The sequence below is a fragment of the Macrotis lagotis genome, chromosome X, assembly GCF_037893015.1.
Source record: "Macrotis lagotis isolate mMagLag1 chromosome X, bilby.v1.9.chrom.fasta, whole genome shotgun sequence".
Lineage (NCBI taxonomy): Eukaryota > Metazoa > Chordata > Mammalia > Peramelemorphia > Peramelidae > Macrotis > Macrotis lagotis.
In genome coordinates this window covers 595,414,282-595,427,948 of record NC_133666.1, presented here as the reverse complement: position 1 = coordinate 595,427,948, position 13,667 = coordinate 595,414,282, and the positions used below count along the sequence as shown (strand labels likewise).

General features: G+C 34.6%; 1 protein-coding gene across 6 annotated transcripts in view; it reads left to right on the top strand.

Moving 5' to 3' along the window:
* ASAP1 (ArfGAP with SH3 domain, ankyrin repeat and PH domain 1) overlaps positions 1-13,667 on the top strand; it is a 606,433-nt gene that overhangs the window by 461,515 nt on the left and 131,251 nt on the right. For all 6 annotated transcript variants that reach the window (XM_074202331.1, XM_074202330.1, XM_074202328.1 and 3 more), the window contains 4 exons: positions 1,299-1,373; positions 2,589-2,638; positions 6,783-6,912; positions 8,119-8,204. In XM_074202331.1, coding sequence (XP_074058432.1) covers positions 1,299-1,373; positions 2,589-2,638; positions 6,783-6,912; positions 8,119-8,204 — 341 coding nt within the window. The remainder of the gene's footprint in view (positions 1-1,298; positions 1,374-2,588; positions 2,639-6,782; positions 6,913-8,118; positions 8,205-13,667) is intronic.

The window sequence follows — 13,667 nt, the reverse complement described above, 5'->3', positions numbered from 1 at the left end:
TGTAAAAATGAAGTCAGTAAGAAAAAAAGGGAAATGGAATGGGAGAAAGAAAAAGGAGAGGGGGAATAGTCCAAGCTATTTCACATAATAAGATTTTTTTTTATTACAATGAGCTAGTGCAGTGATATGGATGGGGGAGGCAAGGGGCAATGAGGGAACCTTAGCTCTCATTAGAGATGGCTAGGAGAGGAAACAGCAAATATACTCAATGAGGTATAGACAACTGGAGTAAGAAGGAGGGGGGAGCAGGGGGAAGGGGTGGGGATGTGAATAAAGGAGGAGAGGATGGACCATGGGGGGGGACAGTGGTCAGATATAACACATTTTCTTTTTTTACTTCTTGCAAGGGGCTGGGATTGGATGGCCTGCCCAGGACCATAGGGCCAGGGTAGATTCTGGGCCTAAGGGGTGGTATGGGGGCTCAGGGCTTCTTGGCCCCAGGACCAGGCATCTGTCTGCTGCGCCACTCAGCTACCCTACAGCAGAATCAGAGTGAAAGGAGAGAGAAAATATAGTACATGGTAGTGGAGAAATAAGAAAGGAGGGAGTTGCGATCAGCAATGGCAACGTTGGAAAAATATGGAAGTAACTTTTGTGATGGACTTATCATAAAGAGTGTGATCCACTCACGGCAGAGTTGATGGTGTTGGAACAAAGACTGGAGCATATTTTTATTATTATTATTATTTTATTATTATTATTATTATTATTATTATTATTATTATTATTATTTGGGGGAGGGTGCAGGGCAAGTGGGGCTGGGTGGCCTGCCTGGGGCCACATAGCAGGGTGATCTTTGGGTGTCTGGGGCCGGATTCTGACCCGGGTGCTCCTGGCTCAAGGGCCAATGCTCTGTCTGCCACCCATCCACCCCTACTATTATTACTATTTCATTTTATTTTGGGTCTTTTTTTTTTCCTTCTTTTTTGGTTTTTGCAGGGCAGTGGGGATCGGGTGGCTTGCATATCACATGGCTGGGTGATTATTCGGTTTACGAGGCTGGATATGGACTCCGGTGCTCGTGGCTCCAGGGCTGGTGCTTTGTCCATTGCACCACCTGGCCATACCTACAATTATTACTATTATTTTTTTTTAATTTTAATTTTTTTTCTCTCCCCCTTTACTTTTCTGCCCTAGCAAGTCTATCTATATTTTAATGGGGGGAGGGGTATTTTGTTTACTTGTAAACAAATATATTTTATTAATGTAACGAAAAACATTTGTACAAAATGAGAATAAAAAATAAATTTAAAAAGAAAAAAATAACTAATGTGGCACTCTATTCTTTTCCCTTACAGCTCCAGGGTCTAAGTCACAATGTGATCTTCACCTTGGATTCCTTGTTAAAAGGAGACTTAAAAGGAGTCAAAGGAGTAAGTAGTCAACAATATGATTTAACTCTTCTTTAAAACTCTTCTTCTAAGCTACCTGTTACAGTTGAGGAAAATGTTTCTAGTCGCTCATGTTCAAAATTTTAGGGTCATCCTTAACTTATCCATCACTCACCCCACATATAAAATCAATTGCTATATCTTGTCATTTCTTTCTCTAAAACATTTGAATTCATTTCCCTCTCTCCATTTACAGGCTTACCACCCTATTTGAACCTCTTTATCACCTTTGCCTGTACTATTGTGTTAGTTTTCTAGTTGATCTAAATCCATCAACTCTTTTCCCACTCCACTGGCTAAAATGACTTCCCTGAAATGTTGGCCTGACCCTGTCAGACACCCCTCCCCTACACAATATGCATCTGTGGCTATCTGTTACCTATCTCAAGGATCGCCTTGTCTCTTTCCTACCTTCCCATTCCTCTTTCACTTCACCCTTGTCTATATAATCCCTCTAAGCCAGGCACTGTTCCCCTGCCTGAAATATCTAACTTCTAAGACTCAGTTCAGTTCCCTATTTCTGAAGTCCCCCTCCCATGCTTGCTTTCCCTTTTTACTTTACCTTCCATTTATGTTGTATCTAGCTTGTATGTGCCTAGATATTTACATGATGTCTGTGAACTCCTCCTGGACAGCACTGTAGTTTTTCCCTTTATTTGTGTTCCCAAGTGCTAGGACAATGTCTGGAACAGAATTATCACTTGACTGCTTGTTAATTGATTTTTAATAGTACACAATTTCAGTTACATAACTCTCAAAGGAAATTATTTTTGAAGGTAGAACACTGATAGAAAATTTATCATGTAACAAGTCCAGTAGTCATTTGAAAAGTTAGTTGACAATAAAGGAAGGGAAAAGGTTGGCAGTTAGATGAGAATTACAGAAAGGATAAGAGCCTTGAACTAAGCATCAGTAGACTTGGGTTATAGTTCTAGCTGTAGTTTTATTACCTAAGTCTCAGGTTCCTCTATCTATCAAATAGATCTAATGATACTTATTTAACCATGTCATTCTTGTAGGTGTAATTTTAAAGATCAAATGGAAGGTTGTCTCTTTGCTGCATTTTTTGCTTGTAAAGCCTACTTATCTGTCTATCTAATTATCTATTTACTGCTTTAAGACCCCTACCTCAAAAATTATACATTTATCCTGAACCTAAACTGAATATAACTTGAAGTATATTTTCTCTTTCCTAAGGACCTTAAAAAGCCATTTGACAAAGCTTGGAAAGATTACGAGACCAAATTGTAAGTATCTTTCACTTGAGCATTGCTTTCATAAGGGAAAAATAATTGTGACAACTTTAGATTTTTACTACTTTTTCTTGTTCAATACTTGCCAAAGCTGTAAAAATTTTTGTTCTTTTTTAGGTCAACTTATGAAACCAGGCAAAGTCTCATGCCATTTATATTTCATTGGGCACTCAAATGCTATCTTTTAAGATGGAGATTACATTCTTTCTGCTAATGGGTTTATGTTTAGGGACTGTCTAACAATGTATCTTACTTTGGCTATATGATATTTTGGTTATGTATCCAAAAAAGAAGTAATTTTGGTGACTTGTTTATTGTGACCATAGATCCTGTGGCATTTCTCTTGGCATAGAGCAAGTACTGCATACTGTAGTCATGCAATCTGTATGATGCAGGTACATCTGATAAACTCTCAGAGGATATCAAAGATACTATGTATAGGCCCATACCTTTTGGAGAGTCAGGGTAAAAAAAAATGTTTGCTAATCTTGACTATAAATTTAGACAACTGCTGAGATAATAGGATAAAAATATTTTTGTAGGTAGCAATAATAGCAATATGAAAAAGATGCAAAAAAATCAGGTAAAGTTCAGAATTAAAATATTTTTGAGCTATTTTCTCCATCTTTATGTAATAAGCTTTGTCTTTGTACATGTTTTAAGAATATTTTTGTGTTTTGATGGTTGCAGTTCTAAAACAACTAAGAAGCAAAAGATTCTTTTAACATTTCTAGATATGCAAATTAGTATGGTGAATCAGAAATAGTATTCAGTGTGAGATTTATTTTGATTGATTGGTAACCACTTATTTCATAATCCTGGTTGCTGAAAAAATAGAATGGAAAGGGAAAAGAAGGCAAAGATAAATAAAAGTGAACCATACCCTTTTATTTCTTCTTGTTAAAATGTTTTCAAAATATCTGAGTTTACTTTCTTGGTTATGGTGTCATGTGTAATGAATATAATCATATCTTTGATGTTGAGGATTTTATAGTTTCTGGTTATCACAGTGAAATATCAGTGCTCATTACCTAGGATGGAAGATGGAGCAGAAAGGGATTAGGCATGTGATGACCGTAGGCTATTTCTCGGAAGTTGATTTTTTTTTAAAAGAACATTTTTGCTTTCAACACATTTTTTCTGTTTGCCTCTTGAGAGTTTAGTGCAAAGGGGAGAAAAATCTGGTTAATTCAGGACTTCTTATTAAATCATGATTTTATAGCATATTTTTAATATCTTTAATATTTAATTGATAAAATTTATCTTCCTAAAGAGAAACCAAGTTTTCGAGGAAAATATACTAAAGATGAGTTTGGGGACAGTATCAGATGGTGAAACATGAATAGAATTAGGACTCAAAAGGCCTTGGTCTTCCATTTTTACAGTCAAGCAAGATGAAGCTCAGAGAGATAAAATAATTTCAACAAGGTTACATTGGTAATAAAAGGAACATCTAGTAAAAGATAATGTAAGAGACTACCTAGGTGGTGCAGTGGATAGAGTGCTAGGCCTGGAATTAGTAAGGCCTGAGTTCAAATCTAGATTTAGCCACTATCTATATGACCCTGGGTAAGTCACTTAATTCTGTTTGCCTCAGTCTTTATATCTGTAAAATGAACTGGAGAAGGAAGCCACTCCAATATCTTTGCTAAGAAAACCCCAGAAGGAGTCATAAAGAGTTGGACATGGGGCAGCTAGGTGGCGTAGTGGATAAAGCACCAGCCTTAGAGTCAGGAGTACTTGGGTTCAAATCCAGTCTCAGACACTTAATAATTACCTAGCTGTGTGGCCTTGGGTAAGCCACTTAACCCCATTTGCCTTGCAAAAAACAAAAAAAAATTAAGAGTTGGACATGACTGAAAACAACCAAAAAAAAGTAGTGGGATCAGATTTGAACCCTATTTGCCTCAGTTTTGTAGGTAGTAGTTTTATTTTCAGTTTCATTTGCAATTGAAAAACGGGGAATCAGGGGTGGCTAGGTGGTGCAGTGGATAAAGCACCAGCCCTGGAGTCAGGAGTACCTGGGTTCAAATCCAGTCTCAGACACTTGATAATTACCTAGCTGTGTGGCCTTGGGCAAGCCACTTAACCCCATTTGCCTTGCAAAAAACCTTAAAAAAATTTTTTTTTAAATGAGGAATCAAAAGAGATTAAGTGACAAAGAATTGGAAATTAAGAAGGTGCCCATCAATTGGGGAATGACTAAACAAATTATGATTTATGAATGTTATGGAGTATACTATTGTTCTGTAAGAAATCTTGAGCAGGCAGACTTCAAAAAAGCCTGGAAAGACTTGCATGAACTGATACTGAATGAAGTGAGCAGAACTAGGAAAATATTGTACACACTTCCAACATTGTGTGATGCTCTTCTTAGCAGTACAGTGATCAAAGATCATTCTAAAGGACTTGTGATGGAAAAATACTATCCATTTCCATAGAAGGAACTAAGGCAGACCAAAGCATACAATTTTCCATTTTTGAAATTTGTTTTATGATTTGTTTCCCCCCTGTTTTTTTCTTTTTTGTTCTGATTCTTCTTTTATAGCGTAATTAACATGGAAATATGTTTACTATACTCATACATTATATAACCTATATTAGATTACTCACTGTCAAGGAGAGGGGGAGAGAAGAAAAAAGGATAACTCAAAACCTTACCAAAAATAATTGTTGAAAACTATCTTTGAGTGTAGTTGAAAATATAAATGAATAATTTTATTAAAAGTAAATAAAAAATTTGACATAAAATCAGGGCTTGAGTCTTACCCAAGACTCTTCTTAATTGTGCTAAATCTAAATAAGTTATTTAATTTCTGTGAGCCTCAGTTTTCTCATCTGTAAAATGCAAATATCATAGCTATACCTTAATTGTTTTCTTAATTATTTTATCTTAATGGACTAAGTAAAATCATGAAAAAAGTGTTTTGGCAAACATTACAGTACTACATAAATGTCTACATAATTATCTTTAAATAACAATAAAAATGATAGCCAACATTTATAAGGTTACCTACTACTGTCTACCAAGCATTATATTAAATGCTTTACAAATATTATATCATTAGATTCTCATAAGAACCCTGGGAGGCAGGGGCAATTATTACTCCCACTTTATTGATAGGATGTAAGTTAAGTGCCTTACCTAAGGTCACACATCTATTAAGGGTCTGGGTTTGAACTCACATCATCCTATCTCCAAGTCCAGTGACCTATCCACTCAGCCACCTAACTTCCCTAAAGTTGAACATTGGTATCTTTACTACCAAAATACAAAATTCAAAGAACTTTTTCTTGTTTAAACATTAGACTAAGCTCCTTAAGGGCCTAACTCATACTAAATACTTTCTACATTTGTGTTGATTGATTACTTGGTATAATAATAAATTGAAAGTTAGAAGGGGGAAAAAAACCCAAAATGTGAGAAGATTTGATATGGAATTTTTTTCTTGCTTTAGAATCAACTTAACTTTTTGTCTTTCAGCATCTCATTTATCCATCTATGTGGTATAAAATTCTGCTCTAAATTAATAAGCCCATAAGAAGAGTTCTAAGGAAAGGGGGGGGCGGGATTCCACAATATGTTAGTAAAACCACATAGGAGACACTCTTCAGGGAAGTTCAAGGGAAACTTTCGCAGAGAAGTTGATATTGGATAAGTTGACCAATAAAGGGTTTTGTCAGTCTCATATTTTTATGGTGTTTCGAAATTTACAAAACCTTTCCATTTCAGAATTGTTGTGATTATGAGGAAGTTAGAATTGGAAGGCCCTCTCAAGTCATTCAGTCCAATCCTTTCCATTGATGGCAGAGTCGGAATTCAAACCTAGGTCCTTTGATTCCAGAACCATCATTTTTTCCACTGAAGCATGCTGCTTCTTTATTTTAGTGTTTGTATGAAAGCAATCACATCAAATATGAGTATTATCTTCATGAATAGGTTATAAATTCTTCAAGATTTTTTTTACTAATTAGTCTTTCTCATAAAATTTAGTACTTTGCAAAAAAGGTGATTAATAATTAGCTTTGGAATTGAGTTGAGATGAACAATGAATGACTCAAGTGAGTTCTTATGAAATTCTATATAGTGACTTTTAAGTGAAAGATATGAACTCATTCTACTTTAATTTAATTACAGTACAAAAATTGAAAAAGAAAAAAGAGAACATGCAAAACAGCATGGGATGATCCGCACAGAGATAACAGGAGCAGAAATAGCAGAAGAAATGGAGAAAGAAAGGCGCCTGTTTCAGCTACAGATGTGTGAAGTAAGAAAAGATTTTCTAAAAAATTAATTTGCCTGGAATTTTAATTGGTATCTTATTCCTTACTCCTAATCAGCAAGTTATTATTTGGTTAAAAAATGATAGAGTATGTTTAATTGCTAGATAAAAGGACTATATTTTGAATATTTCGCTCTTTTTTCTTCCACTTAGAGTTTATAGGGATTTTGGAGTTAATCTAGACCAGTCCTGTTATTTTACTGATAAAGAAATTAAGGCTTCAAGAAAGGAGGTGATTAACGTAGGATCACATAAATAATAAATACCAAAACTCGGACTCTGATTCCTATACATAGTGTATGATGCTGACTATCCACTACAAAAAGTTGTGAAATTAGTATGAGCTTAGCTAATAGTAAATTATATGACTTCAGGCAATTCATGTGACTTCTTCAGGTCTCAGTTTCCTTATTTGTGAAATGAACAAGTTGGATTAAATGATCCCTAAGTATGCTTTCAACTCCAAAGCCTGTGAATCAGCATCCTCTAGAGTTCTATTGAAATCAGCCACAGAGGTCAAAAAAGGAATGTCATGGAATTCTTTTTCTCAGTCTTCAGGTTGAAGTCGGTCAGGATATCTTTAGAATGCTTAAAAATAAAAGCAAAAAGAGGAGTTAATTGGGTGAGAACCTGAATGTTGCTTGTTAAGCTGCTGGATGATTGTGGGAAAAGTCTGGGGTGGGGTTGGGCACTATGTGTGAAAGGTGAATGCTGGATTTTATTGGTTATTTATTTTCTAAAATATTCCTAGTCCTTTGTTGGCATGTTGCTGTTTATGTTAACCATGTGCCCAATTTGTGCAGAAAAGTAAAATATTCATTTAAAATAATCTGAGTTTGTAACATAAGAAAGGACATAAAAAGCATGCTCTATTGTATCACATGAGAGGAAAAAAATGGGTTTCTGATCATTCTGGAATGTTTTTGCTGTGTTTGACTTTAACTTGTCAAATGAACTAACTTTAGTATTTTAAAAATGCTAACAACTTAATGACTCAGTTTACTTGGTGTGTACCCTTGAGCCATTGCTATGCCATATCAGCACTCCTTTAATGGGACTGAACAACTATAGAAATCTACTAGTTAGCAGTGCCTCAAGTTGTATGGATTAAAAGCTGGTGCTCTATCATCTAAAAGCAAAGGAAGACATAGTCTGTAATTACCAACATCAAGTTCTGTTTTATTTCCACAGTATCTCATTAAAGTTAATGAAATCAAGACAAAAAAGGGTGTTGACCTACTACAGAATCTTATAAAGTATTATCATGCACAATGCAAGTAAGTAGAATGTTCTTATCCTTTTGTGTTGTAATTGAACCCAAGTTTTTCTTGATTTTTACTTTCAGTCTTCTTTGTGGTCATCATAGAGATATCTTTTATTTTGCTGGGCCCTATTGAAGAAAATTGAAGGCAATAAGTAGAATAGTCAGATTTGGGGTTCCTATAAAGATTTTCTGACAATTAAAGCCGAAACCCTATGATCCTGTAACAGATTGGTTTTCTGAAAATTACCTTTATTCTACTGCAGATTCTACCTACCATATTAATGTGATTATAGAGCTTTCCTATAAATTTTCCTACAACCACATTAACCTTTGCAGCAGTGGTCTAAGCATTAAAGCTTTCTCATCAATGCATGAGTGTGCACAGATTCTCTCTCTCTCTCTCTCTCTCTCTCTCTCTCTCTCTCTCTCTCTCGTCTCTGTCTCTCTCTCTCTCTCTCTCTCTCTCTCTCTCTCTGTCTCTCTCTCTCTCTCTCTCTCTCTCTCTCTCTCTCTCTCTCTCTCTCTCCTTACCCCCCCCCCCACGGCCCTCTTGCCATTGTTACAAGGTTAAGGAAGCAGAGTTCTTTCTCCCATATTCTCAAATACTTCTTGTCTCTCTGACTGAGTTCCTTTATAAATCAGCGTCTTATTATGAGAGTTGTTGATTTTGGCGGGGGGGGGGGGGGCTGAGAGGAAGGGGTGAAGTAGAGATCCCTAGAAATCCACTCCTGAAGAGTTTGTTCTTTGATCTATGTTTGGGCCCCTGTTTGCCACATGGAGAATGGATCTCAGTATCACAAAGCAAAAAGTAAATAGAAGGACTAGAAGATTCTGTGGAACAATATGATTTTCAAGAAAGCTGATCCATTAGGGGAATGATGAGTGGTGTTGGGGAAAGGGTATGTGCTTCACTATCTTTCATAGTTGTACAAGTATCAAAATCCATTGTTTATTTATTCTTCCAAATGTCACCATTCTTCTGAATTCTCTTTAACTTAGTGTGCATTTCTATATGTATATGTATACACATTTCTGTATTACAGCAAGTTATCCATTTACTCTTTTAAAAATTAATCAAGCCTTGATTAAATGAATGGTTTACTAAACATTGGGGAGTCACTGAAAAAAATTAACCAGTCCCTTTTCACAAAAAGCTTACATTGGATCAGGAGAACTACAGTATATAAGCACAGTTAACATATATACAGAAAAAATAAAAGGTAACTTGGGGAAGGGAAGCCCTAGGAACTGTAAAGATGTCCTGAAAAGTTCTGTACAGAAGGTTATGCTTGAGGTAAACAAGGTATTATTAGGGGTAGAGATAAGGAAGAATATTTACTCCTAGTGTGACAGTGTTTTTAATATGGCAATTATGTTTCTAATTTAATGTTTGTTTTTCCTTCTAAAGATTTCTTATTTTAGAGAAGGATTGACTCTAGAATCCAGAATGTTGGGATCTAATTTAGATTAGGTGAGAGTGGGAAAAGTACTAGATTTGTAGCAACATGAAGTCAAATCCTTTCTCACCTGTTCCTAGCTGGGTGACTGGGCAAATCACTTCTCTCCTCTTGCTTCAGGTTTCTTTTATGTACAATGAAAGAGTTGAGATACATAACCTCAAAGATTTCCTTTAGGTCTAAATCTGTGATTCTTATCTAGTTACCTAATCTCTCTTGATCTCAGTGTCCTCATCTAAAGGATCATCCCTTTGGCAAAGTCTGCCTAAGAAAACATCTTGCCAGTTCTTCTGTGATTATTTATGGAAGAAGAAAATTTACAAAAGAAAAGCAAGCAACACAGAGTTGGAAAGATCTTGAAATACAGTCTTCTTGTTCAGTCATTTTCAGTCATATCTGACTTTTGGTGATCCCATTTGATGTTTGGCGAAGATACTGTAGTGATTTAACATTTCCTTCTCCAGCTCATTTTACAGATGAGGAACATGAGATAAACAGGATTTAGTGACTTAGCTAGGAAGTATCTGAGATTAGATTTGAATTTAGGAAGTAGAGCCCAACACTCTATACATTATACCCATAGGTACCCTAGAAATACATAAAACCCATCTCATTCATATCCAGACAAACCAACCTGACAATAATAGAAAGAATCACTTATTATAATGTTGTATCCTTCTAGAAAATGGAAATAGAACCTCTCAAATAACTTCTTTTGTTTATTTATAACCTTTATATCTAGTGTGGTATGGTAATAAAAGCTCCAGACTTGAGTAAAGAGATTTTTTTTCCCTAATTCCATCTTGATCCCTTAGTAACTGTATGGACCTGAGGTCACTCTTTGAACCTTAATTTCCTATCTGTAAAATGGGATTAATAGTATTTTGACTACTTTTCTAATAGAATGGTTGTGAGAAAAGTACTTTTAAAACCTGAAAACCCTAAACAGATAGAAGCTATTATTATCCTATTATATATTTAACTGTATTGAAAGGGAAATTGATAGGACAAAGAGCTGGCTTTGGAATCAGAGGAGCTTTCCTGTGTGTTGCTGGATAAATCACTTAACCTCTTCAGTTTCATCATCTATCTGTAATATGAGGAAGTTGGACTACTCAAGATCCCTTATAGCTCTAAATCAATGATCCTTTGAAATAATTAAATTGTTAATTCCATTTTCTCTTGGTTTTGAGTAGCAATAAAAACAGAAGTAGTTTAGTGTTTTGGAAGACTGATGAATCAACTAGTAATTTTCTCTAATGAAAGTGGGTAGGTAATGATAGCACTTTAACTTAATCTTCAAGAAAAGCAATTGGCTAATCATATTAATATTACTTTAAGGGAGAGAGATAGCATGGTCTAGTATAGTGGCTTTCCAAGTATGGACTGCAGATCCCTGGGGGGGGGGGGGGGCAGGGTCCCAGTATCCTTTCAGGGAATCCCATGAGATCAAAATTATTTTTATAATATTAAAAATTATTTAACTATTAAAATATTCTTCTTCCTGACTACATATTTGGGTGAGGCAATATTTTCTTCATATACTTCATCACATATCATTACAAATTGCAGAAGCAAATTTGAAAATCCAATCTTTTATTATGTCAAATATTAAAAAGATTTGCAAAAATAAGTAAAATTTTTCACTAAATTTTTTTTGTTATGGAAAATATAGTAAATTTTTAAAGAAAAATGTTACTTATGTTAACATTAAAAGGGTATCGTTTTATTTTAAATTGATAAATTTTTTAAAATAACCAGTTTTAATTTTTCATAAAAACATGCCTATAGTTGTAATCATTATTATTCTGGTAAATGTTTAACAGCTAATTTTGGGGGAAGAAATGTATTTTAGGCTTAATCTAAATTATTAATATTTTCTCTTATTTTGCTAAGTCTGGACAATTTTTAACGCTCACACTGAATATTTTAAGAGTTGATTTACATTTGAGAACTGCTGGCATGGTAGAAAGAGGATCAGCTTGGTGTTAGGAAGACCTGGATTCTAGTCCTAGCTCATATACATACTAGTTTACATGGTCAAGTCATTTAACATCATCTGGCACCAAAGTGGAAGTGCTGATTGATAGAAGAATTTCCATATTAATAAAATAGATCCAGAAAGTATAAACACCTCATTTAGGTCATCCAGCCAAAATTAGAACCCAGCTAAACTATGTGTTATCTGTGTGTGTGTGTGTATGCATGAATGCACATGTATACACATGTGTACATTTTAAATAAGGTTATTTACTATATATTATCAAATTATATGTTGATGTTGTATGTCACATTACTATTCTAATTAATCTATTCTACTAGACTATGATTAGTAGTAGTACTTATCCAAGTGACTTTTAATCATATTAACTTATGTAATTTCCATACTTTCCATTTTGGGCACTCACACACATCAGAATTCATGCATACTGTCTCATTTTATCTGGTTTTCCTTCTTCACTTTCATCAGCTCTCCAAAAATGCTGCTGAGTAAAATTCAGTCATTCCTAAAATCAACCAACCAGCTGTGGTTATTTTTAATATTTCATACTTGTCAGACTAATAAAATATTAATAATTATAGTGTTAATGACATAAAATAACCTAGAAAGAATGTACCTCTTTTGAAAAAAAATGAGCATTTAAATTTTCTAAAGCAATCAAATATAATTGAGAGGGCAGAAAAAGATTTGTTCCTAATTTATATTAATAAGAGAAGCTTCACATTTTTATCCAAAAGCCCCATTTAACCTTTGCCCTAGTGCTTTCTGTTCTGGGGGAATGGTTCTGAAATGTTCTGAGATTTGATGTCTTAGACTTTCAAAGGTCTTCTTTGGTTTTAATTTGGGTGGAGTTTTGGTTTTGGGTTTTTTGGGGGGGAAAAGATTTTCATTGGTTTCTGTTTTCTTAGAAACATGTTTTATTGCAATTATATTCCTAGCAATAAATGAGCTAATCAGTTTTCTGCACTACAGCTCTCTGGCAATGATCTTTTTTTTTCAATTTCCTCAAATTTGAAGATTTTATTCTGAGATCTGAATTCTGCAGTATATTAAGTATAGTTTATAAGTAAGGGTTGTGTAAAAGCATAGGTTAATAGCCCACCACACCCTTCAAAAAAAAGTAAAGAAAAATACATATTTTTCTAAACAGACAACATATAACAGAAAAAAATTAGAATCAAGAAGAAAACTTATTAAGTCAAGGTGAATCAAAGCATGGAATTCTTTGTTGGAAAGAACTAATAAATACTTATGAACTAAATCTCAGAGTCAACCTGTACCTGAAGAGAAATTTCCTGACAAATTGTTATTTATCTAGTTTTCTCTTAAATACTCCAATAAGAGAAAATAATAACAATAATAATAATAACTAATGTTTATATGGTGTTTCAAGATTTGTAAAACTCGGGGTGGCTAGGTGGCTCAGTGGATAAAGCACCGGCCGTGGAGTCAGGAGTACCTGGGTTCGGTCTTATACACTTAACAATTACCTAGCTGTGTGGCCTTGGGCAAGCCGCTTAACCCCATTTGCCTTGGAAGAAAGAAAGAAAGAAAGAAAGAAAGAAAGAAGGAAGGAAGGAAGGAAGGAAGGAAGGAAGGAAGGAAAGAGATTTGTAAAACTCTTTATATTTTTTTCTCATTTGATCCTCACAGTTACCTGGTTATTATCACCATTGTTGTTATTATTACTAGGTATTAATTATTATGTATAATAGATATTACAATTATCTCTATTTTACAGACAAGGAAACTGAAATTGAAAGGTTAAATGTCTTTCCCAGAGTTACTTGGATAGGAGCATCTGAAGCAGGATTTAAACTCAATTATAATCATTATGCAATTTTTCCTTAGGCAAAGAGCTGAGAAATATGTTTCTCTGCCACTTTACCTCCTTTAGAGGGCAAGCATCCATGTGGGTTATAGTTAGAAATGAAGGTCTTTGAGAGTATGTCCTACATGGCTCTGTCATAGAAACTGGGGATTTTTTAGTTTAGAAAAGAAAAGATTTAGGGTAGAT